General features: G+C 40.4%; 1 protein-coding gene across 1 annotated transcript in view; it reads left to right on the top strand.

Moving 5' to 3' along the window:
- The first annotated feature begins 9,054 nt into the window (after positions 1 to 9,054).
- Positions 9,055 to 25,410, top strand: part of lars2 (leucyl-tRNA synthetase 2, mitochondrial) — a 28,932-nt gene continuing 12,576 nt past the window's right edge. The window contains exons 1-10 of the mRNA XM_035672920.1: positions 9,055 to 9,212; positions 12,957 to 13,201; positions 14,002 to 14,133; positions 19,019 to 19,110; positions 19,192 to 19,252; positions 19,357 to 19,446; positions 19,788 to 19,931; positions 22,724 to 22,831; positions 24,450 to 24,609; positions 25,058 to 25,162. Of these exons, the coding sequence (XP_035528813.1) occupies positions 12,968 to 13,201; positions 14,002 to 14,133; positions 19,019 to 19,110; positions 19,192 to 19,252; positions 19,357 to 19,446; positions 19,788 to 19,931; positions 22,724 to 22,831; positions 24,450 to 24,609; positions 25,058 to 25,162 (1,126 nt within the window). The 5' untranslated portion in view covers positions 9,055 to 9,212; positions 12,957 to 12,967. The remainder of the gene's footprint in view (positions 9,213 to 12,956; positions 13,202 to 14,001; positions 14,134 to 19,018; positions 19,111 to 19,191; positions 19,253 to 19,356; positions 19,447 to 19,787; positions 19,932 to 22,723; positions 22,832 to 24,449; positions 24,610 to 25,057; positions 25,163 to 25,410) is intronic.

The following is a 25,410-nucleotide window of genomic DNA, read 5'->3' as shown; positions in this document are numbered from 1 at the left end:
CAGTTTGAGCTTCAGTAGCTCGTCTGTTGGGCCAGCCTTCACTCCCCACCTGCATCAATGAGCCTTGGTCGCCCATGACCCTGTCTCCGGTTCACCACTTTTCCTTCCTTGGACCACTTTTGATAGGTACTGACCACTGCAGACCGGGAACACCTCACAAGAGCTGCAGTTTTGGAAATGCTCTGATCCAGTCTTTTAGCCATCACAATTTGGACCTTATCAAAGTCGCTCAAATCCTCATGCTGCCAATTTTTCCTGCTTCTAACACATCAAGGACAAAATGATCACTTGCTGCCTAATTATATCCCGACCACTGACAGGTACCATGATAATGACATAATCAGTGTTATTCAACCAATCAGTTTTTTGATTTCCAAATATTCAGGCATTTTTTTTGCCTTTCTTCACTGAATTCAAGCATATTATTTTGTCTGTGGCCATAACAGCTCATTAAATGAATTTCTGTTTTTTTATCACATTTTAAAAATGAATCTAAATTAATGCGTTAGATCTGACCCAAAACTGGAGTGGCCAGGCATTTCTTAGGGATCTGTCTAGATCTGTCCTGTAAATCAGCCAAATTTAATACCTACTTTCATAATTGTAAAACACCACATCTCGCTAAAACAGGGCATGGTGGGTGCTACAGCCCTGGATACAAGCTATAAGGAAACAGATATGAAGTATTTTCATGCTGAAATTAAAGTTTAATACATTTGGGTAACACTTTATTTGTATAACCTTCCTACAGATAGTTTATAGTAGAGTATTTGTAACATTTGCTTTGTCTATATTTATAATTGATTATCTGTAACAATAATCTGTGTGTAACAATTCATGAACATACCCTAACCAAGTTGTTTTTTGTGCCTAAATCTAACCAAATCTTTATTTGTTTAATTTCAACTAATAAGGTGTTGAAATGTTACAAATACTATCTGTAGGCGGAATATCAAACTAAAGTGGAACCACATTTTGTATTTTTATGTAAATGTCATGCTTTGACGTCCCTAAAGGCGACAATAAGCTGAGAAACTTGATGGGATTCCAGGTAACAAAGGTCACATCAGTGACTTTGGCTGTTTCATTTGTGATTGAACTGAAAAATCAGAAGTTAATCTACATCACATGCAGATTACCTTTTAAACCTTTATGTAATCAGAGTACATTCACAGTGCTCAATCCAGACCAGCAGTGCCTTGCTCAAGAGCACATTGGCAGTGGTGATATGGTAAGGCAAGTGCTCCACTCTCATAACAAAGATTTGTCTTACCAGTCCAAACTGTCCAAAACACTGCCCATAAATAGTTAAGATATGAGAATAAATATAATCCTACGAAAGAGTTAAGTGAAAATGTAAAAGTATTTCCCTCCATTCGGGGATAAAACATCCAGATCAGGGTCTTGATGTTGTCACAGCTTTCAATTACTCAGCTCTCTGTGCTCAGTCTGCATTAACTCAAGAATGCATCAATGTATTTCATACAAAATGTCATTCATTCCTTGTCTTTTTTTAATTCAGTCATGAAACAACTCTTCTGTGTGCTGTACACACACTGGTTACTATAGTTACCTTTAGTGAGGTACTGTAGGTAAACAGAAAAGACTGTGGGGTTGTTCTTTAACTTTTATTCTGCAGAATTGCAGCCTATAATTCAGCACACTCGAGGTTCAAAACGAAGATCTTCACTACATTCGTGATGAATTAAAAATATTCTGTTCATAATTGTCAACACATAGCACTTATTTATTGTCTTTACTTTACCAATAGGTTTCTTTGACCCAGTGTTTTCTTTATATTACTGTTGGGTTGCTGGATAAAAACAACCCCTGTTCTGGGTGGTTTTCTACCCATTGGTACTGAGTAAAGTTAACCCACTGTTGCTTATATAACACTAATATAATATAACACAAAACTAGAACAAGAACAATTAAACATTTTTGTGTGCTTTCATCTCTTAAAAGATGATATACAGGCTATGAAAGCATCTCTGAGAGGTAAACAGTCCGTAATCTGTCTGTTTGTTTGTTCATCTGTTCTCTGCTCTGAGAGCTTTCTGTATGTTGGTGTTTGTTTCTCTCAGCCATACTGTAAACTCTGGGGCAGTCAGACACATCCATAAACATGGCCTCCACTGTGCAGCAGCAGCAGGGGTTTTGTACACAGTGTGTGTCACCTGGCTGATGTATCTGATGCTGAAGAGGACACGATAACCTCCCCTCCACTCCCCTCCCCTCCCATCCCCTCCCTGTCCTTCCCTTACCCTCCCTGTCCCTCCCTTACCCTCCTCTCTTTGTGCTTTGGCTCCAGCACTTTATCACAAACAGCAAATCTGATTACAATTACAGTGCGGGACACAGCTGCAGTTAATCTCTCTTGTGGAGGTCTAATAAAAGTTTAAATATTAGGACTAGTGGTTGAACACCTGGTCCAGTTTGGCAAGGAGGGTTTTGGAGCTGTGGCCACTGTGAGCCAGTGCTGGCCCAAATCACACTGAGCTCAGAGTCAACCCTGCCTCCTAAAAAAGTACTTTTTATGTAACTCAGAGTTAAACTGGACAGAACCTGATCATAGAAAAAGAGGCCAAGATGGACCTGTCAATTTTATAACTTATTGTTTTATACATACCTTTTTTCAAAAGGTTGCACCATACTGAAACCTATTACTGGAGATACCATCTCTAAATATATCTGTATACAATATATTGACCTTGATCTACAGTGTCAGAGCTGATGTTTCCCTTTTTACTACTGCCTTTTTACCAATGTTTGAAAAATGTGCACAAAATATATGTTATGGTAAATCTGAGGAACGCTTTCTTGTACAATTTTAAACAAATTAAGAGGTATTATTTGCTGCCAGGCATCTATATTTCTTCTATATTTCACAGGTGTTGTTCTTCTTGAGTCCACCCGCGTGAAGATGCATCCGCCCCTCACTATCCATGCATCTTGCTTCTGGTAACCACTTTTGAAAGGCTTATATGGCTAATAATGAGGAAATAATTGTGCCTTTTACCAGTATACTCTTCCTCATAATGTCTACATAATGCATCAGAAAATATAATAAGCTATTGACAGAATTGGGTCATTGACCAGAAGCAAAATCGTGATGAATTATTCTCTTTCATCTTTGCAGGCTAAGAAGTATGAACGCCACTTGTATGAATTGTTGTCTTCTGTGCTGTTTAAATGGTATAATCTGCTCTAGAGGCCTGCCTCTGTGTATTTGATGTGAAGGCCAGCTGAAGTGAAAGACGCTTTGGCCTCAATTTGCACCTGAAAGCCCTCGTCCTCTTGTCCCTGTTTGATTATGACAGTGTGTTCTACACAACATTTTTGCTTTAAAACAATCATGTAGTTGTTTGGTTCTCTTTCTGCACACTCATATCTCTCTGGTGCTCGCAAGCACTCCCACACGTTTCCAAATGCTGTTCCCTCCACATCAGATATGCTCTAGACAATGTAGTGGTGAGCAGGAAAATGTAAATTACTTTCTTGTTCATTAAGTATGCTATAAAAATGTAAATTGCTTTGGTGACAAAAATGCAAATGGGACTAAGATAAAAGTCTCTTGTGCCAAAGGAGAATGTATGAAAGATTTATTTTCTCAAAATGTGGCTCTTTATTCAGGAAAGCAATGAGAGGACCTGTTAGTGGCTCTTGGCCGGCCTTCAGCAGCTCTGTGCTGGATCAGACACCATTAGTCCGACCCAACGGCTCACACAGACAACCAGCTTAATTAGAACTTGAGGATCCGGTGCGTGCATCCTCATTGCCACAATGTTTGAGCTCCTCTGTTATATCTAAGCCTGGTGAATCCCCTGTCTGTCTCCAGCAGTCCTGTCATACCACCAATCACTGCCAGCACTCATCACCACGGCAACAAAACGGCAGTTTCCCTAGAAGCGGAGGAGCAGTTGGGTATCGAGGAAATACAGGGTCTGTTTAGTTGATAATAACAATAGAAGTAATAACATAATCGTTATTATTGCCAAGAATATTGAAGGGGATCACAAGGCACACATATTCATAACAATGTTGCATTCAGGTCCTGTCTATCAAAAACAATCCACAGGACTCTCTCTGTAGGAGTGTATCACACAGCTACAGCACAGAGTTGCTTCCTCTTTTATGTCTCTTCTGAAGAAACAATCGGACATGCTCAGGTGGCAAAGGTAGTGGTCTGCAAAGAGTTGGAGACAAGCCCTTAACTCTGGGCAGCACTGTAGCATAGAGAGATACAAATACAGCTTTGAAGCTAAGTATAACAAATATTTTGGAAAATGGCCCATCAACACCTGCAACTCAAAAAATATATAAATTATGGACAGTGGAAGAAGTATTCATCTTTTATTTAAAGGGGCACTCCAGCTATTTTACATATGAAGTTCAATTTACTCATCAGGAAGAGTACTGTACTCTATAGTTGTAAAAAGAAATCTGTGGCTCTGAAAGGAGGTTGTAGGACTATCTTGAACATTTTTTTAAGATGTGGCATGTACCAGACAAAAGATACTACTGAGTTGCACCATGGGAATTGTAGGATCCAGCTTTTTTTATAAGATACAGCACAAACTGTAAACGGTTTAGTGCCAGGACATCAAAATGCGACTTTGGTACTGTACTATACTTGAGTAAATGTACTTAGTTACTATCAAACTCTATTTTGTTTTGTCCTCATATGATTTAATATATACCACTCACTCCTATACTATAAAGTTATTCTCTCTAGCTCATTGTTAACCTTTAAGTAAGAGCAATTAAAATGCAAATGAACTCGTGTAGAAGTAGCATTTTTACCAGAGGACATAACAAGACGACAATTAAAAAATTAGCGTATTCATATCTCAATGAGATTGCCACCCGAGTCTCTCTTGCAGCCGGTTCTAGGAGACCACAGAGGGATCTACGGATCTTGTTGGAGTTGTACACTAATTAGTAACATTAATTGCCAAGGAGCTGCTCTGAAATCAGGCAAAGTGGATGGGCAGCTAGAGACAAATGTGTGTTTTTGTGGAACAGCTTGTACGATGAGTGAAAAGTCAGGATGGAGAGTGATGCAAACACTTCTTTAACAGATTATTTAAGTTCTTCTTCCAGCTCCAAACCTTTCTCATCTCCCCTGTACCACTGTGTTACTCCCTGAGGCCTGTGACGTCCATGAGACCAGATAGGTGAAGGACACATAGGGCTGTCAATGTGAAATAGGTCCTGGAAATAACATCACACTTATCAGGCTCTCTGAACCACGGTCAGAGGCGTACAGAGACCCATCAGCCTGCTCCCCGTCGGTCTCAGGGAGCTGAGATGGTGTGAGATTGCTTCTCTGTGGCACCACCGGCCTACTTCTCATTGAAGTGTATGTGGATTGTGAATCACACACCCATCCACGAAAGGTCACCTTGGACAGGTGAAGACACGTCAAGGCCCCCCCCCCCCCCCCCGGCTCTCCCCTTATCCGCTTTCTACCCAACGTAGTGCTGCTCTGGCTGCTCTGTGTGGTCGTTTGTCATCTGGTTCTCTGCTGGTGAAATGCAATCGTCCTCCGAAACAGGGAGAGAGGGGGTGATTACCATGGGTTGTTTGTCATGGTGAGAACAGGGGAGGCGGATATGGGTGAAAAAGGAGGATGATTGGTTGCTTTCAGAAGGGATTTGTTTGAAAAACAACAGAGGCTGCTTGTACCTGAGACTCAAAGGCAATGTAGCAGTCCAAAAAATGCACAACTTTAATGCAACCAGAAATAAATGATTAAAAGACTTCAATTAAACTGAAGTATGATGCCATGCAGTTTTTTTTTTTACAGTTAATTACAGTAAAATATAAAGAGATGGAATATTGAGACAAAGCTGGCAACTGGGAAGAGGATTTTCACAGAACGGATTCCATGTTTTATTTCAGTGTTTAGTTTCTCCACACATTTGCAGCAATAAACTGGCTTTGCCCACTCAGACGCTCCCTGAGGACATCGAGCCTCCATCTGCTCCTATTATATGATACCCATCATTTTTCCTTATATGTCACATTGTTAAAGGAACATTAGTTTAAAAAAAGTGCTGACCTGAAACAGACCTCATGGAATGGAGTTTTATTTTTATGTTTTTAGTACTTAAAGACCATGAAAATATATTTGTAACCACCGTGCTTCTTAATGGAAATGATGGGTCACACAGGATAAACGCTAAAGTCGGACAGGTTTGTTCATTTCTGTGTTTGTGATTTCAAAGGACAAGTGTAGGATTTAGTGGCATCTAGCGGTTAAGTCGCAGTTTGCATCCAACAGAACACCTCTCACATCTGTATTCTACAAGCTGGGAATGATAACGGGCTGTGAAGTGTGCAGGAGAAACTACGGTGGCTGTGAAACCCTTTCTACAGACAGTGTTAGGTTTGTCTATTCTGTAAAAACATGGCGGTTCAGCACATTAATGAAAGTAGTAGTCGTAGTAGTAATGAAAAACATAGATATGAATATTATATTGCATTTCTGCCAATAGATCATCCTAAATGTTACACTGACAATCACACTGATTGTACAGGATTGTGATTCAGTAGTTTTACATTGTATTTGTATTTGATACTCAAAGCATTTCAATGAAGGAGGGAATTCACCTCAACCAGCACCAGCGTGTATAGCACCCACTTAGGTGATGCACGGCAGCCATTTTTTCCACCAAAATACACACCACACATCAGCTTGAGGTGGAGAGGGAGTGAAACATAGAACCAATTACTCTGGGGGATGATTTAGTGGCCAGATGGAGAGAGCCAGGTTGGGAATTTTTCCAGGACAACGGGGAACCCCCTATTCTTTGCAATGAATGCCATGGACCATTTAACGTCTCATCTGAAGGACGAGACCTTAAAGACCATCAATCTCCTGACTAATCAGGATTTATCCATCAATCAAAATTTCTTTTGACTTGTGATGTTGTTTGTTGATGTTGTCAAGCAACTGTCAATCATATCTGATGAAACCACACACACACACAATAGGCTACTGATGAATACCAGATTTTCTGAGTTATGTTTTATTTAGAATTTGGCCTTTGTTGGATAGTTGACAGTAAAAAGGCAGAAGGGGAACAAGAGGAGAAAGAGGGGCGTAACATGTAACAAAAGTCCTCTATACAGTTTATATCTGTAAGCTTTGAAATGTCTCTGTGTTATCAAATGACTAAAGATTACAGCCAGACTCCCAGTGTCTTCGCTGCTTTAGATCTGCTGTAGTTCAAACAGTTGTATTGACTCTAAACATGAAAGCACTTCAATGAAGGCTGACCAGAAAAAGTGACCTTCAAGCTAACATTATTTTGATCTTTAATACACCTTTCCCATCCATCAGGTGGATATACTTTGCATTTCCTTGTTTTGTGAAACAGTAGTAGTTATTAACATTTGTTAAATGGGGCATCAAAATGAAATTAAGCTAGAGGAGCAAGTTTTCCAAATTTGTCAATGTTTCTTTCCCAGGATTTCCAGCGTGGAATTTCAATTTTGAACACACAATAAAACACCATTCAGTAGCACCGGCAGTCCTCGGTGAAATACTGTAATGATGAGGAAGCAAGTATCAGATTCATTCATCAAGGAGCTGCTCTGTATCTGCAGATATATCTTTGGCTGTATGAGGACAGTTAGTGTCTCAACTGTGTCAAAAACCCATTTCCCTCTCTCATTCCTCCTCTTCAGCCATATCCTGTTGTGCCCTGAGCAGAGGCGCCCATTTAACTCTGATATACGACGGCAGGCCGGAGCAGAGCCCCAGGTTTAGCTCTCTGACGTCAGGCTGAGGAACTCTCTCAATCTCCTGCTAATGATACCCCACCGTCCTTTTTCTCTTCCCTCACCAGCTCTGACTTCTTCCCTCCTTCACTGCTTCTGTGTGCATGTCAGATCAAAGGTGAGAGCCACAGGGACAGCTCGTAGAAAAGAGGGCTCTGATTAGACACTGCCTCCTCCTCCTCATCTTTCTCCTCAGAGCCTCTGAGCTCTGTGATGAAGATGAGAGTGAGTTGAGGTGCTCTCTCAGTCAGCAATCACTTTACGCTGGAAGTTGGCATCAAAGAAGTAGCACCTCCTCTCAGAAATCAGAAAGTCTTCCCTTGGGATACTTGTAGTGCTGCTGGCATTACATTTGTGTCTTTGAATAATTTCAGTCAGGTTTTATGGTAAATGAAGTGATGTATGACCTGAAAAGAAAGAACTTTAAAACCACAAACAAGAGGTTTAAACAGTTTATTTTCTCCATGGTCCTTGATGAAAGATAAAGGAAGAGTTTGAGGTACCTGCAGTGACGTTTGACCACAAGAGCTGCAGAGCATCTCGACCAAAATCCATTAATTTACAAACTTCCTAACATTTGGTTTATTGGAAAGTAAAAACACAAACAAATATCTATAAATGCACATTTATAACTACACTGTAACCTAAAAGGAAAGGACACCATCATAGGGATTTTTCACAACCTGCCAACCAAAATGTATTTCTTATAAATAACTGATCTATAAATCATTCGTTAATAATTGATTTACAATTATTAAAAGCAACACTTAAAACCTATAATCCTTTTATTAAGTGTTCCTTAAAACGGTGCCATTAAACAGAATTAAAAAATAAAACTGAGACTCTTGACGGTGAATGACATTTGTTCTGTTGAATTAGCATATTGAGTTTATTTCAGATGTAGAAAACAATTTTCTGTGTCTGGAGGCAGCAATTATACTGGAGTAAAAAAAAAAATTTTTTTTTGTAATGAAAAATTTAAAAATAACAAATAAGAGGAGGAGATTACAGCGTTGCTAAGGTAACAAGCAAAGCCATCACTCACTGAAATCACTTAAATCAACAATGTAGCAGTCACACACACACACACACACACACCGAGTTTATTTATGTAAAATCACGACAGAAGAGTGTAACACAGGTTTGATAACACACACATACTTTCAGTGTAAAAGGATTACCAGAGAAAACTCGTCTGCAACGACAAGGGTTTTGTCGTTGTCGACGTTCATCTTGTTGATAAAGTTTATTTAAATCCAAGATGGCGGCGCCTATGGTGAAGTCGTGATCCGGGGGGACAGTTTCAGTTCAGAGGATTTAAAGACAAGACTGCAGACATTCACACATTTACAACGTACAACATGGCTCACTGGACTCATGTCACTGCGACATAGCGCTCAAATAGAGGACGTGGAAATAAAACAGTGAGTACCTTCAAACAGAAAGCTTTTCTCTAAAATTCACCTCCTCTGTTTCCTCATCCTGCACACACACACACACACACACACACCGTGCAGGAAACAAGAAATAAAGAAGTTAAACTGGTTGTAAACAGAGGAAACATTTATATAAATATATAAATATAAATATAAATATATATATATAAAGCACTCTGTATATGAAGCAGGTGACGACTGTGTGAAGACTCCTCATCTGAAATAAAACTGACCTGTTATCAGTTTTATACAAACAACATTACAGTATAATCATGATTACATGAGCTTATTGTAGGTTATGAAAGAGAAAGAGATGGACTATATTGAGAAAGTTTCAGATGTTATTTATTAGGGCTGCAACTAATGATTATTTTCATTATCTGTTAATCTGCCGCTGACTTTAAGATTATCAGTCACTTATAAAATTCAGGAAATTGTAAAAAACAATAAATATATTCAGATATATCCAGTTCTTCATAACAGACTAAACAGAAAATCTTCTGCTTTGAGAAACCTTGAAAGGTTAAATAATTTTTTTGGTTCATTTTCTGACAATTATTTAATCAATGTATAATTTCTGCTCTATTACTTATGTAGAGTAAATTGTAAACACATTGTAATATGGATATTATGACCAAGCAGGCAGTCGTGATTGATTTCACTTTTAACTCCGCTTGAACAATATAAAAACTAATTAAGCCATTAAGTTCAGAAAGAGCAACATTTAAGCTCTCTCACAATATTATAATAACCAAAATCCAAAACAATGTTTATACACATATTACAATAATGACAATAATGATGTAACATTAATCAAACGTTTAATAAACGTATTGAAGTTGGATCCCATTGCCAATAACAACAGATCTCCAGACGAAGCATTAGGCTTCCTCTGCTCTCACGGCAGGGCCGTCGCTGTTTGCAGAAGTTTTCAGTCACTCTTTCCAGGAGACACCCGAATGGATGAGTCCAGTCACCATAGAAACATTTTCTCAGTCTCTCGCCTCAGCCCACTCACTTGCACCTTCAGAGTCGCACACAACCTTGAGTGCTCGGCTCTCCCAGCCTCAGCCTGAGGGACGATCGTCGGCTGCTGCGATGCTTAGGTTATACTCGAGAGAATTTAGTGAAAAACACATTCCCACATGTGGGTGGAGAGGAGGGGAGAGAAGATGGGGACAGGAGAGGAGGGGAGCGCTTTTTTCTGGTTTTCACTCATTTGTTGGAAAAAGCTCAGTTATCCCCAAAAGACCCGTCCACCTTACCTTACATTCTTACCTAATGATCTGGAGAGTTTACGTTTTTTGCATTTGAGTGACACTTTTCATACATAAGCTCTTGTTTTCTTTAAAAATACCGTTTAGCTGCTAAAATCTTCCTTCATGATGTGTCTATTTAAATGATTTTATCTTTTTAAACAACCACCTTTACGCTGAGCCCTTTCTCCGCAGTAATCTTGTATTTTCCAAACATCACAGAATACAGAATAACCTTTTCAATGAGTTTTCCACAGCTTTAGATAAACAGTGGTCATTTTTAGTTCCCTCATTTACATCTCGATCTCAGTCTGCTGTGTCAGGGTGTGCAGATTATCACTTCTTCCACTCAGCGGCTATAAAGGTCTCGCTGTCTGAGATCCAGATGCGTCACTGCTGTGAAAATATTCTCTTGACAGGTCAAGTTAGCAGCAGTTGTGTTCCGCTGCCACAGAGGCAGAGACTGTACGGATATCTCAGGTTACCTTGGAAACTGTGTTTATATACATGTCTGTCTGTGTGTGTGTGTGTGTGTGTGTGTGTGTGTGTTGTGTAGAAGACAAATTCAGGTCAAATAGTTTTTCCTTACATGTTGATTGTCTGACCTACATTGTGCCATAGGAAAGTCTATCCTAACTGCTGTGTTCATGCAAAAGAAAGTAAAAGTAGTAGTTTTTTTTAAGCAAACCAGAATAAATAATTTGTTGGTTCAAGCTGTTATTTGTTGGACTGATTAACTGTCATTTAGTAACCATAAATCTTCTGAATAATCCTGTTTTTGACATGCAGTCTTTTGTCCTCTACCTGTAAGTAATTCCAAAACTTAAGGAGCATATTCTGCAAACATGAACATCCATCCAGGGGATGATATCCTGTGGCTTTTAGGGTAGTTAAAATCCTGTAATGCAAAGAAAAATGTATAAAACTGCAGGACAGATTTGTAGCTGAGAAATCGGTGAATAATTGCAAACCAGTTGATTGAAAATCATCATCTGAGCAGGCAGGCGGTTTAATAAGAACAGCCTGTCCAGAGCCTCACAGTGCGGCAGAGCGTAATCACATCTCGCTGAATAAACCTCTTATTTTGCGAAATCATGCTGTTGTGTGAGTGACGTGGTGCAAAGAACACAGACTGTGAAACAGCAGTGGTGAAAGAAAATCACGTGGAGAGCTGCAGAGCCGAGCCATCAGTCGCTCTGTTCTCAAAGAGTGGATTCACATGGGCCGTTCATGTGCTGACCAGAGGTGGTAAAAGTACACACATTCTTTACTTAAGTAGAGAGTATACAGTATACAGTATACAGATGAAATGTCACAATATTAAAGTAAACAGTACTATTTTGGTTTCTCTGATGGACATAAAAGGCACAAAAAGGTTTCTCCCCGTCCCAACATCTTATCCACAGAAATGTTTCCCCGTGGTAAACACTGGTAAAGCTAACTCAAACTTCAATTAGGATTGAGTCTCCCTCTTGTTTCATCTTGTTACGCCTTCCTCATACGTGATATGCATTGATCTTGATGTTGGGCAGTCGTGCAGTGAATATGATAAAGTAAATAATAATAATAATAATCGATGATTCCCCTCAAATGCATTAAAACTGGGGCATCCGGATAGCTCACCTGGTAAAGCTGGCTCCCCATGTACAGGGGCTGAGTCCTTGCTGCAGCGGCCATGGGTTTGAATTCGACCTGTGACCCTTTGCTGCATGTCATCCCCTCTCTCTGTCCCATTTCCTGTCTTATCTAATAAAGGGGAAAAGGCCCAACAAACGAAACTGCATTAAAACCACAGAAACAACCCTGTTTTGAAAATGTAAAGAGAATAAGAATACAGATACCTGGAAAAAAAACTACTTAGGCACACTAACAAGGTATTTGTTTGCTGTTATACCACAGTGAGCATATCTGGCTTGTAGATAGCTACATAAGAAACTGCTCACCTGAGCATTAAGCTTGTATAAGTGTTGTTGTCTTTGGGTGGAGACACTTGAGCCATTGCTCTGAATGTCACTTTAGTGCTGCAAACTAACAGTAATTTTCAAGGAATGAAAAATCACAATTTCCCCCAAAGAGTCATCCAAAGTGACTAAATTACTTGTTTTTTTGGATGAGCAGTCTGAAATTCAAAGATATGCAATTTACAGTGATATAAAACAGAGAAAATCTGAAAACCATAAGATTTTTGGAAGTTTTGCTACATATAAACCATAAATTGCTTATCAAAATAGACATTTTATCAGTTACATCATTTTATATGTGATCCTATCTGAATTTTCCATTTCAGTTTTAGACATTCTTATTAATAATGCGACATTAATTTTAGCCATATCATCCAGGCGTACAGTAAAGTTAATCTGATGGTCCTTTCTTTTTGTGGTGAACTGCAGATAACCCACCTATAGATGAATATAAGATTTACTAGTAGCTTAACAGCAGCATCACCATCAATTTATTATATCTGTCCCCTTTTTAGGTGACAGGAACATGCAGGTGTCGGTGAAACGTCTGGCTCTGTATCCCCTGGGCGTTGCCCGGTCCGGCCAGATCAGGGGTGCTCTCCTGAGCCCAGTACCTCGCCTCCTGTCCCCCAGCACCCGCACCCTGTTCAGTAAGACAGGAGTTTGGGAGAAGGACTACCGAACAGACACCCGACGCAGAGTGGAAGAATGGTGGCACCCACGAATTATGGCGCAGTGGCAGAAGGACGCACAGGTGGAGGTAAGAAAGCCTTTTTATTAAAGCTACTTATTTTTAATACAGTTACCTACAGTCTTCAGCCTGGTGACATCATGATAATGTACTCTAAACTGTAAACTATAAACAGCTGTCAGTACTGTCGAATGAATGAAAATAAATGTTATATAAACCACGGTTACACCAGCCAAGTGTTACTCTTCTATCAGGACGAATCTGTATCTGTATACACTGGAAACACCTTTAGCCTGTTCTTTAAGATTAAGGGATTAATAGTCCATTAAACATCCTTCCACATGATTCCCAGCTATTACTGGCACTGGCCCCCGGTATCTCATCTCAGACCCAGAGCTCCGGCTGATTATATATCCTAATGGTCTGACTGTGCGGCTGTCTGGGACAGGCCGACAGTGATTAAGTGCATTCATGACAGCCCTGGTCCTAATTAATTTATTGAAAAATTCATGACTCAAGTTTCCTGTAATCATGTATAACCGGGTGTAACCAGTACTTACTGAGTTGCCTTGGTAACAATGTTGACTGTAAACCATCCATAATCAGCGCTGCGTCAGTTCAGATTCTGACACTATAATCAGACACAGTTAGAGCCTCATACAGTAATATAGAAGTCAGTCAGGGCTCTCGCTCTGAGTTATTATTCCTGTCCTGACCTCGTCAGGTTAATGCCTTTTTATACAAGACTCATTCAAAAGCCAGACTGATAATGGAGAAAAGAACTCCTGCACTGCTACCGCAGTCTCTGTAGGATTTAAATAAAGTTTTATGGTGTTTTCTTCATTATTTCGACTGTTGTTTTTCCCCAGGGTTCCAACAGGAAGAAGTTTTACGTCCTCTCCATGTTTCCATACCCTTCGGGGCGACTGCACATGGGCCACGTGCGAGTGTATACCATCAGTGACACTATCGGCCACTTCCAGAGAATGAGAGGCCATCAGGTACGTCTGCTTTTAGTAAATGTAGTTTTACCATTTCCTACTATCCTCCGTGAGAACATGCAAGGTCAATAAACTCTATGCTGGCATTAAATGTAAAATAAGCCTAGTTTTTGAGTTGAGAGCTTAGAAAGGAAAGAACACTAGTAAGAGGAAAGAGGAGGTCATTGGTAACCTGATGAATATTTATAGTAGCTTAAAGTTTAATAGGCCTTTCTCACTGAAGACATTGCGGCATGTCACAGTAGGAAAAGCACAGGCGTAAATGATAAAAATAAGGATGACTGAATTCCCTCCTCTAGTACAGAGCCATCGTTAATGTTATTAGTAAGACAGAGATAAAATCTCTGCTGTGGAAAAGATGTATTAAATTTTAAGCTACTGTAAATATTTGTCGGGTTACAAATGGACTCAGAGAACAGAGATTAAAGATTAAAGGCATTTTAACAATAAATTAATTAATTTCAGCTACTTCACTCTCACAGTTGTGTTTGCTCACAATTATTGACTCAACTGTGCTTGAGCAGAAAAAAAAAGCATATGTCACTTCTCACAATAGGTTGCCATACCTTTAAGAATAAGCTATAAGAAAGCTTTTTAACCTCATTTATGCTTGGCTTTGCTTTATTGTTTGTTATCTGCCCCTCACCACAAGTCCTTTTCTTTGGCTTAATTCGCTCTGTTTTACTGATTTTTCTTCCCCCAAATGTGTCATCCTCAGAGGCCCTTTGAGCCAATCGCTTTAATAGTGAGACATCTGCTTTCCCGTCTGGGTTAAATGTTTTAAAATGATTTGATTTTGTCTGCCGTAATATCGCTGGTAAACCACCGTTCTGTACTGTAACAGTGAGTCAGTCTTTCATTTAGAGTTAAGCAGGGTAAGCAGTTCTGGAGAAATCCAATATCATAATAAATACCCTTATATAGTGCGAACAACAACACAAGTGAGTAATGGAAGTAACGTAAGCTAGGTTGTGGGTTTGAGACGAGACAGTTTCCCATCCAGCACACCAGCTCCAGACAGTGATACCTTCCTTCTACCGTAGCTAACATCACAGCAACAGCAGTAAAGTAAGCTGAATGACCGTGGGCAAGTCATTTAACGTTACTTGACTCACAAATCCTGGCCGGAATAACAAATTAGTGTGGTGTGGCTCAGCCCGAGCAACATTTTACAGTATTGTCTCTCTGAATTATGCTATCTGCTTTTACACTGAAGGACAATAATTAAGTATCATTAGTAACATAATAATACCTCCTGACACCACCATCTTTTAATTACCTGACCAACGTGTATCCTGTATCCTGGAAGCTTGTAATAAGATTATGTTTTGTGTTTGTTGCACCTTGCACTTAATTCCTACTATACACTATTGACTTCTGCCTATACAGTTTACATTTGCATGTCATAGATTTTGCTTTAGAAGAAATGAATTGCGTCATTTGTGGTATTCATTGCTTTGCATTTGTTTTTGCACATTTTTTTATCATTGTTTTTAATATAGCTGATGTGTCTGTTGTCGTCTTATGGACAGGTTTTTCTGCTACAATTATTAAATGTGTCATCCTTTTATGTTGTTGGGTAAAAACATTGAACACATTGAAAACATTGGTGATTTTATGCAGATTGAATATATTCAATCATCAATATCAATATTCAGTGATACCTATTCAACTTTTTCAGATCAATCTCATAAATACAAAATTGAGCCTAAAAGTAAGGACACATTAGTTCTTGTAAAGTGACACTTGAGGAAAGTATAAGGTTTTAAACCTGCTGTGATAAAGGTAAGATAAAATCCATACTAGACCCTGTTTCCAATCAAAGCACTGCAGTCGATATTCAGCACTCTGCTTGAGTCCAGTAAACTGCTGGTGTTGATGAAGCTGTGGCCAGTGTCTGTCAGGCGGGTCTTGCTCCTGCAGACACACACACACACAACTTCTGACATGACGTTGACAACCTATGTTCAGTTTTCTTTGGTTTGTGCTCCCACCAACCATCCCTGAAGAAAGCCTCAGTGTATGAAGCTTTTTTCTTTTCCTGGTGGGCTTTTACACTGGGCTTTGTGTCCCTCACCTGCAGAGAGAATCCTTTCTGCTTCTGTCTGGTTTCTCTCCCCCGAACATAAAACATGGTTTCACATGACTGGCAACTACCTCCTGCCCTGGAGTGTACTTTCTCTCAGCATCTGTCAGGAAGTGAACCTTGTTCCGCTCTATGCACACAGTCTTTTCTGCTCACTAGTTAATTAAGGAAGGTAAACTCTGTCGATTGTCACACCCTAAAGCTATTTTCTGGCTTTTAATGGGTATTTGACTCTGCCTTTTTTATCCTAAAATATAACTATTTTATACCCAGACTCAATATTACATTGTTCTGCATTATGTCAATGGATAGTGACCAAAATCTCATCAATGGTTCAATGACGGAGCTTCTGGTGAGTTCATTCGAATGTTCATTTCTGTGATTTTAGCACCATAAGATAAGGGACTTCTTTCTATTGAACAAATAGTCAATAGGATTAAAGTGTCCACAGCTCGCTTGGTGGAAATGCTCTGCTAGTTGCTGGAGAGGCAATAACAGGTAATAAACAATAAAAGTATTTTTTATGAGTATGAAAACTGATGATAGTCTGGGCTGTGGATTAATGCTAGTAATAGAAATGGGGACTCTGTTGCTGATGACAAGTAATTCATTCATTCATAGGAATCATGTCATTTTTTAAAGTTTGTCATTTTTTAAAGTTGGATCAAATGAACTAGATATAATGTGTTAATAAAACTTCCCATATGTCCAGTCTTTATGCTAAGCTCAGCTAACAAACTGCTCTCAGTAGCTACATAAACCTCATATATCTGTAAATCTTTATAGATGTTCTCCATAGTGCTTTTTTTCTTGTCCCCTTTGCTCTGTAGTTGCTTCTGCACATGGTCTCCTGTATAAAAATGGTATCAAAGAGTTTGGTTTGAATCAATTAGTGTGATGAGAAAGCAGACAAATGCTGGAGTTGCATGTCAGTGCGGCCACAGACGGAGAGAAGCTTCTCGCTGGAACTGTGTGGGTGGACTCTTGCATGTAGCTGAGAGGCTCCACATTCACAAAATCAGTCTCCCAACACTCCTGTACTTCTTGTCGTCAGCGTGAGGAGCCTGGAGCTGTGATTGATGTATCTGTCTCAGGTTGGCACTGACTCAACGTTTCAGCGGGCAGATTGTCATAGAATGTGCCTACACTGACTCCCACGTCCACTGCCTCTTGTCACTCTGATTCTCTGAAATGTACTGTAAGTCTCTGTGATAACAGGTTAGCGAAGAGTCGGCCTAGTATTCACACTGTGTGTGTACATAAGGGATAAGTGGAGCTGAAGCTATTCACTGTGAAAAGATAATTTGCCTCTGCCACTCTCTTTGAACTTCGAGAACTGAGCTCACTATCGCAGGCCGTCCATCACAGCCATCCCCGTAACATCCCCTCATGAATACTGCCTCACTTTAATGGAGGATTTACATTGAACAAACAATGTAGTAGTGGATCCATCCTAATGAGGCGCATGTTTTTTTTTTTCTGCTTTGTTATCTTCATAGGCTATCTTTGGCTTGTGCCTCGCTCTGAGTGTGCCTGTATTCCTCCTGAGCAGTCACAGTGGTCCTCTGTGCTGAGCGCTCTTAGCCTAATACCATCCAGCACTCGGCTTTACAAATGAGGCCCATGCAGTTACCAAGGATACCAATTCGTCTGAAACATCAGACCTGTTAGAGTCCGTACAATGATCCTCTCCAGTCCTCGACTCCTTGTCACTCTGCTTCTCCTCTACTTTGCTCACGCCTTCCACTCCTGTGCTTTCATCTCCTTTCTCTCTCAGCAAGCTGAAAGAAACACCCGAAGAACTAAAGGGAAAACGAGACGTTGTCTTGAGTCGACAATGATTTATGTCAAGGAGGGTGTATATGTTAGATGTGGGCAATAAAATGGATGTGGATACAAAGTAGAGAGGGATAGAGGGAGAAAGTAGACACAGAAGGAAACTGACAGTAGATTGTGTGTAAAGCAACTTACTAAGTAATTTGCATCAGCCTGGCTAATATAAAGCTGTCACATCCTGATTTTCCATTCAAAACCTCACCCTGCTTTCCGCTTGCTTTTACTGTACATTATATAACCGCCGCTTGCATGAAAATTGTAGTTAATCTGCATGCATTAACCCCTGTATGTAATGGAGTTGAGATCACAGCAGGGAACACATTATCATATAGGGGTCAACATGTGCTGCAGTTAGGGGGACCCGATGCTGTTTGGCTGAATAAATTACCTCCTACAATGAAATAGTTTGGATTTTACTGTTACCGTTTGCATAAATTCAAACCGTCACATATCAAAGGCCAAAATCTGTCATTCTTTGTGTCCTTTAAAGTCTCCTACTACTCAAAAATGTGTTTTTATTATTGTTACTTCACGTGAATGCGTGCAGAATGATGAACAATATGTGCAGTTGGAGGCTAGAAAGCTGCACATTCATCTGCTGGATGTGAAAGTGTCTCTGTGCTTAAATCTTCAGTTTAACTTGTGGTTAATCTGTCCATTATTTTTCCGTTTCATTTAGTCTAGAAAATGTCAAAAATAGCGATAAATGCCTGTCACAATTTCCCAGAGCTTAAGGTGACATTTTGAAATACTGTTGCTTGTTCTGTCAGCATATTTAATAGGCAATGATGAAGAAACAAAATTAGCTATTTTTCACATTCAAAACAGAGAATGTTTGGTAGTTTTTGCACAACGAATGACTTGCAATGAATCAGTTATCTAAATTGTTGAATCAATTTGACCGGTGAATCACTAACATATCACATATCACCTCTAATACAGAGCTCCTAACTGCCTCCACAGGTGTTAAATCCGATGGGTTGGGATGCTTTTGGACTTCCAGCTGAAAACGCAGCCATTGAGAGAGGCCTCGACCCAGAGGAGTGGACTAAACGGTACGTGAAAGATATAATCTGTTCTTCTGAATGCTCATTGTTTATACATACCTTAACGTTGCTGCTGTGTCGTCTCCTCAGTAATATCCAGTCCATGCGAGAGCAGCTGGACAACCTCGGCCTTTGCTTCAACTGGGACCGGGTGAGTAGGAGGTGAAGAAGAACTGAGCATCAGACAGAGAATTGGCCAGCTTTTATGTCTGGTTTGCTCTCTTGTGCTGACCTAACTCTGGCTTTTCCTGACAGGAAGTGACCACCTGTCTTCCAGACTACTACAAGTGGACGCAGTATCTGTTTATCAAGCTCTTTGAAGCAGGATTGGCATATCGGAAAGAGGTAGGAATGGCCTTCGCACTAAAGTGCTTATCCTGGTTTTCTTTTGGAAGGAATAATATGATGGCTTAGTTATTAGGTCCCTCACAGTTCTAGAAATGATTGAGGCAGCTCACCCTTTACTCTTGGAAGAAAATGGCTGAATTGAAAAGAGGAGAGCTTGGTAGAGCCCTTTGATTATGTTTAATGAAATGGGACGACCTTGAAATAAGCCTTTGGTCCGTCTATTAAATCCCACCTTCTTTCTAAGCTCTGCTTTTTCATTTTATCTTTGTGTGTGTGTGTGTGTGTGTGTGTTTATCTGAATTTGTGTGCTCTTGTGTGTGTGTTTGTGTGTTCTCCAGGCTGTGGTGAACTGGGACCCTGTTGATCAGACGGTGCTGGCTGATGAGCAGGTGGATGAAAATGGTCGCTCCTGGAGGTCTGGCGCCCTGGTGGAGCAGAAACTGCTCACACAGTGGTTCATCAAGACTACAAATTATGCCAAGGTATGACTCTTTGGTGTGTGTGTGTGTGAGAAAGAGAAACCTGTATACAGTATGTGTGTGTACGTGATAAGTGGTGTCTGAATGGCTGGCCAGCAGTTTCATGCAGACATGAATGAGCAACGGATCCCTCTAACAACAATCATGGCTGACACTTCAGTAGCAGCAGCTGCAGCACTGCCTCTCTGGTTCTGCAATCAGACCCCTGGACGCCGTCGTTTTTAGCTTGCCGCCTCCCGACCAAGGAGAGAGAGACCAGTGGAGTCAGGGTAATGTGGCCAGGCGGCCAGGCCGGCTGATGAGAAGCCTCCACCTTGTCAGCACAGAGCACGACACGGGCCTCCTACAGGGCGAAATTATCTCCTCTGGATGAATCACCCACAAAAAAGACGTTTCATGTATTATACATGCAACATGCTGCATGTGCATTGTAGGTATGTGTGTGCAGACGCAGTGTTTCTCAAGGAGGAAAGTGTTTTTGTGTGAAAGCACTTAACAGAAAACTTGTGGGTAAAATTATGTGGATGTTTCCTGTTTCAAGGTCTGCAACTAGAGATTTTTTAATTACTGATTAATCAGTTGATTATTTTTCAGTTGGTTTGGTCTTATTTTACCTTTTTTTGTTCGTCTAACAGTCCAAAACACAGAGACATTCAGTGATTCAATGATATAAAATAGAGAAAAGCAGTAAATCCCCATATTTGAGAAACTAAAACTGGAGAAAGATTGGCATTTCGAGTCGAAAAATGACTTGAATAGTTTAACAAAATGGTTGCAGATTATTTTTCTGTCAAAGTAGTGAGTCAAGCTGATGCCTGATGAAGTGTAGTGTAAGCAAGTTTCTGTGAGTAGATTTTTATACCATACTGAAACAGAATAGAAACCAAAGCCTGTCTGGGAGGTGTGAAATCAATCTAAAAACCTTTTTTGTGCTTTAAAAAAAAAGTTTGGCAATAATGACAAATACAAAAATGGGCTAAAACTTGCAAAAAACACTAGTTTGTCCTTTGAGGGTAGGCTAATTCCTTTGGCAGTTTTGTCATTTTGATTAAAAATAATCAATCAGTCCGCAGTCAGGCGTCACCCAGTTTTCCCTACAGTGCTGAAGTCGCCCATGCTTGTCCATGTCAGAGGTGTGAGTGGAGGTGGAAGCAGCCTACTGTGACAATGTGTTTCTGCATTTCTAATTTTCTCTGACGAACAGAGAAGTGGGAAGGAAGGAAGAGGAAGGTGTTAAGGAAAAGAAGTGAGAAAGACAGATGGAGAGAAAGGAGGACCGTGTCAAACCGTGACGTGCCAAATAAAAAGTGCTGTAATTGGACTGTGATTTCCCGCGCACGCGTTTCTCTGCCCGCCTGTACACGTGTCAGAGTCCGTTAGACAACATTAGCATCAGACAATATTTATTCAGCGGCCGTCAGTTTTAGCCGTCAGGTTCGTTCCACGCTGTACTAAAAGAGTTTCCTCATGAGTCGTCACTATATTGTTACTCTCAGGACACAGATGACTGCATATTATTACTAAGATGGATTTTTTCGAAGTGGAGTGCGCACGATGCAAAACGATCACGTGGCAGTAGCAGAATTTCCAATTTCATGCATAATCACACTTGTTGCACTCAGGCACACATGTCGCCCGCCTCTTACGCTGACATCTAAATGATTCACTGCGAGCTCAGTGTATTGTTCAACTGTAATATTGCTCAAATATCAGCACAGCTTCTAGAGGAGTTTTGTGACATTTAGATACATTCAACACAAAGAACTTGTGACTTGGAAGTTGCAGGTTCAAATCCCTGAACCATCTCGAAAAAAAGCATGTATTTGTATTGGTGCATTTTGTGAAGGGCACTTGATGTCTTTTTCTCTCACACACACAATCCTTGGTTATTGCTATACCATGCTTCTTCTCTCTCAAGTTTTTCTTAGTTGCCATGGAGACTCCTGTCCTTGCTGTACATCTTTCAGTAACTCCTGCTTCTGTGCCAAACTATATTTTCCAACCCAGGAAAGTAAAAACATTCACCGCCTCTCTCTTTAAAGCCATCGTCGTTGTCCGCCATTGCTTTTCTGTTTTTTTCCCCATTGCTGGTAACATCTTCTCGTCTCACTGTCAGGCTGACACAGATTCACTTGGATTTATGTCTCATTGCTCCCACTCTGGAGAAACTCCATAGCTGACACACCCTGCAGTCATCCTAGTGATGACTATAGCCAGTGTTTATGTTTGTATTGGTATCGCTGTGATGAGGTACTGCATGCTGAGCGGCACAGCGAGGAGGATTTTGGGTAATAGATTGTGACAGACTGAAAAGGAAATGGAGAGTCATAACATCTCTGGCCTCAGCCCAGCTGTGGCTTTTTGGCCTGAGCCTTGTTGATATGCATAGCTTCCTTTAATCATGTAAAATAACTGTTATTGTGTGTGTGTGAGGCTGTGCATGTGTGTGAGAGTGAGAGAGTGCGCACACTTTATAGGCGATTGCTTTGTGATATCAAGGAAAGTAGGGCGAGTGGAGGTCAGGATTTTTGAAAATCCCTCTTTGTCTGCATAATGTGACCTGGATGGCTCTGCTGCTTTGTCAGAATAAATTGGCTTGGCTTTGAAAGAAGCCACACTGAGTTGGAGTCAATTGCATTATGCTACAGTACTGTAGACAGCCTCATACTTATGAGGAACCGGGTTGCCTCCTTACAAAAAAAGATCTATTTTCAACAGTGAAGTGGAAAATTTGCTCTTTCCAAACTTGTACAGAGTAGCAAACTTGTGTCTTTGTTTTTGTCTCCCTCCTCCAGCCTCTCCTGGACGCCTTGGCAGACCTTCCTGAGTGGTACGGGGTCAAAGCCATGCAGGCAAACTGGATTGGAAAGTGCACCGGCTGCTACTTCGATTTCAAACTCAAGGTGAATCTCGGCTCCCTTCCCCCTGCTTGCTTTTTATTCATTCATCATTCTCGCTTCTTTCAATCTCTCAACCTTTTTCCACCAAGTGTTTCCTTGTTTCCCCCATTTCCAGCCTCTGGTTTTCATCTCTTTCTCCCCAAAGCACTGATTGCTCGCTTTATTTTGGATCCCCCTGTTTATATATGTATTTCTATTAAAAACCATGTACCAAAACATAGAAATCTTCACTTTTTTGTTCGCATTCAACGGGTGAATCCATCTGCGAGTGGCAATTTACCCAAACAGATGATGCCACAAATTAGTTTCTATTGAGTTTTCTGAGAGCCATATTTACAGTCCTTCACACGTCTGTCGTTTCAAACTGAGCGGTTGCAAAAAGCCGACTGAGAGCCCTGCGAGCACCCTTATTAAACCACTCTTCTTGAAAAAGAATCTGAAAAAATCTGTCACTTAAGCCAGTCCCTTAATTTAAGAAGTCTTCATATTTTTAGAGGAAAGAGGTTCAGATGATGTGAGAGTGCTTTTGTGTTTTTCGTGTGTTTCTGATATGGCAGAATGCGTAATTAAAGTCAAAACCAGGCGTCATTGAGTTAATTGAATGGCTCCTTGTCTTATATTACATCATCATACTCCGTCACAGGAACTCTTCATTGAATTATCTCCCCAGGGGGCTGAAGATAAGTATTAGTACATATACTAATTACCCTAGAACCCCTTAGAATGTGTTTGTCATCTATAAATAATTACAGGATTAAAGATATTGTAGCCCTATTTTGTATCAAAGAGCTACATACAACACATGTTTGCATACATCTACAGTCCAGCTGACAATTTTCCGTTTATCTGTTAATAATTTATGCTATAACATTTTCAAATATGAAGTGCCCTTCACACAGCTCCAGTTCCCACAATTAACAGCTTTACTTGGTCTGACCAACAGACAAACTAAGAATCTACAGCCACACTAGCAGCTCTGTGTGGCTGTAGGTTCATGGTTCAAGGTTTATTTATTGTTATTCTCTTTCATTTCTTCAGTCCAACAGCGTACACAACACATACAACAGAAAAACAAAGAGATTCAAGTGCAAGTATAAAGTTGAATTAAAGCAAGAAGGGAATCCGACTGAATTCGACCCAGTGGCAGACTTTAAGAACAACTATATAGAAATACTGGCACTACTGGAAAAGTTGGGGATCACTAAGGTCTTTAGGATTTGTACCAGAAGTAATTAGGAAGCTGCTAGAGTTGACAAAAACAATAAGTAGTCTTTGAATTCATGATGGTAAACAGGCAAATATTTGATGATTTCACCCCTTTTCAATAAATAAAACTATTAATCAATAATGAAAACTTTACTTTCCACTACCTAATTGATGATTGGATTAAAATATCAAATAAATTAGTTTAACAAAACAACAGATGCTGTTGTGCCTGAATAACTGTAATAAAATATCTTAAAATGACTGAACGTATATGGTTGACATTATATTTTAAAACAAACCACTGTGTGCGACAAACCTGAGGAGCCGGCAGGTCTTCCTCATTACCTCGGCTCCAGTGCAGCTGTTGACACATGAACACTAAGAGGTTCCCATGTGCTTCTTTCCTATCTCTCAGGTGAACGGGGAGGAGACGGGGGAGACCCTGTCAGCCTACAGCTCCTCCCCAGAGACGGTGTTCGGAGCGGCTTACCTGGCCATCCTGCCCTCCCACAGACTGCTGCATGGGAGCAGCTCAGTTCGCTCTGCCCTGGAGAAAGCCTTTCAGCCAGGCAGAGGTGAGCTGTCTGTCAAGGTGTATTATATGTAGGAAGGAAAGAGATGCATTTAGATTTTTCCTTATCAGCAGCACAATTCGTTACTTTTTCAGGGTTAAAATGACTCTCTCCATGTCAGCACTTGAAAAGGTCCTTTACAAAGGTTGTTATCCTCTGCATCATATCTGTGTTCTTTATTGAGCAGTGCCTAATTAACAAAAGTGCAAATCAATCCTTGTGTGAAGAAGCCAATACATGTTTGTGGCATTCAAAAAGGTTTGTATTGCATTTGTCAATTTCATTAGTATGGATGCATGTTTGGGGAAAGCATGGATTCGCTGCAGTGGACTGTGTCAGTTAATTGGGATTCCCTTTACGTTTTGTGTCTCAGTGGTAAATGATTGTCGATAATGAGTTACCAGGGGAAGAAGCACGGCCTGTCTCACGACTCCTGCCCTCTGCTCTCCAGACTCCCTAACAGAGGTCACCGCTCGCAACCTGTTCACCGGCCGGGAGGTTCCCCTGGTCATCTCGCACAAGGAGGCGTTTGATGGTTATCTGGATACCGTGATTGGTGAGTTATTGGTATGGGAGTGGGTTTCACAATCACCTCGAGATAATAATAAGTAAGTAACTTATGCATGTATGCATCTCTGAGCTGATATTATTGATGAACAAACAGAAACACTTCCTCTTCTTGAGAAACAGAAAAAAGTTTTATCAGATGTGAAAATGGACCCTTTACTGTAACCAGTAGGTGAGGTGGAACCCGAGGGATTGTTAACGATTAGTCACATCACAACATGCTTAACATCACCACAG

This window comes from Morone saxatilis, unplaced genomic scaffold (genome assembly GCF_004916995.1).
Source record: "Morone saxatilis isolate NCDOM2014 unplaced genomic scaffold, NCSU_SB_2.0 Contig24, whole genome shotgun sequence".
NCBI classification, from domain to species: Eukaryota; Metazoa; Chordata; class Actinopteri; family Moronidae; genus Morone; species Morone saxatilis.
Note: the sequence above shows the minus strand (reverse complement) of the source record. Positions and strands in the feature narration are given on the sequence as shown.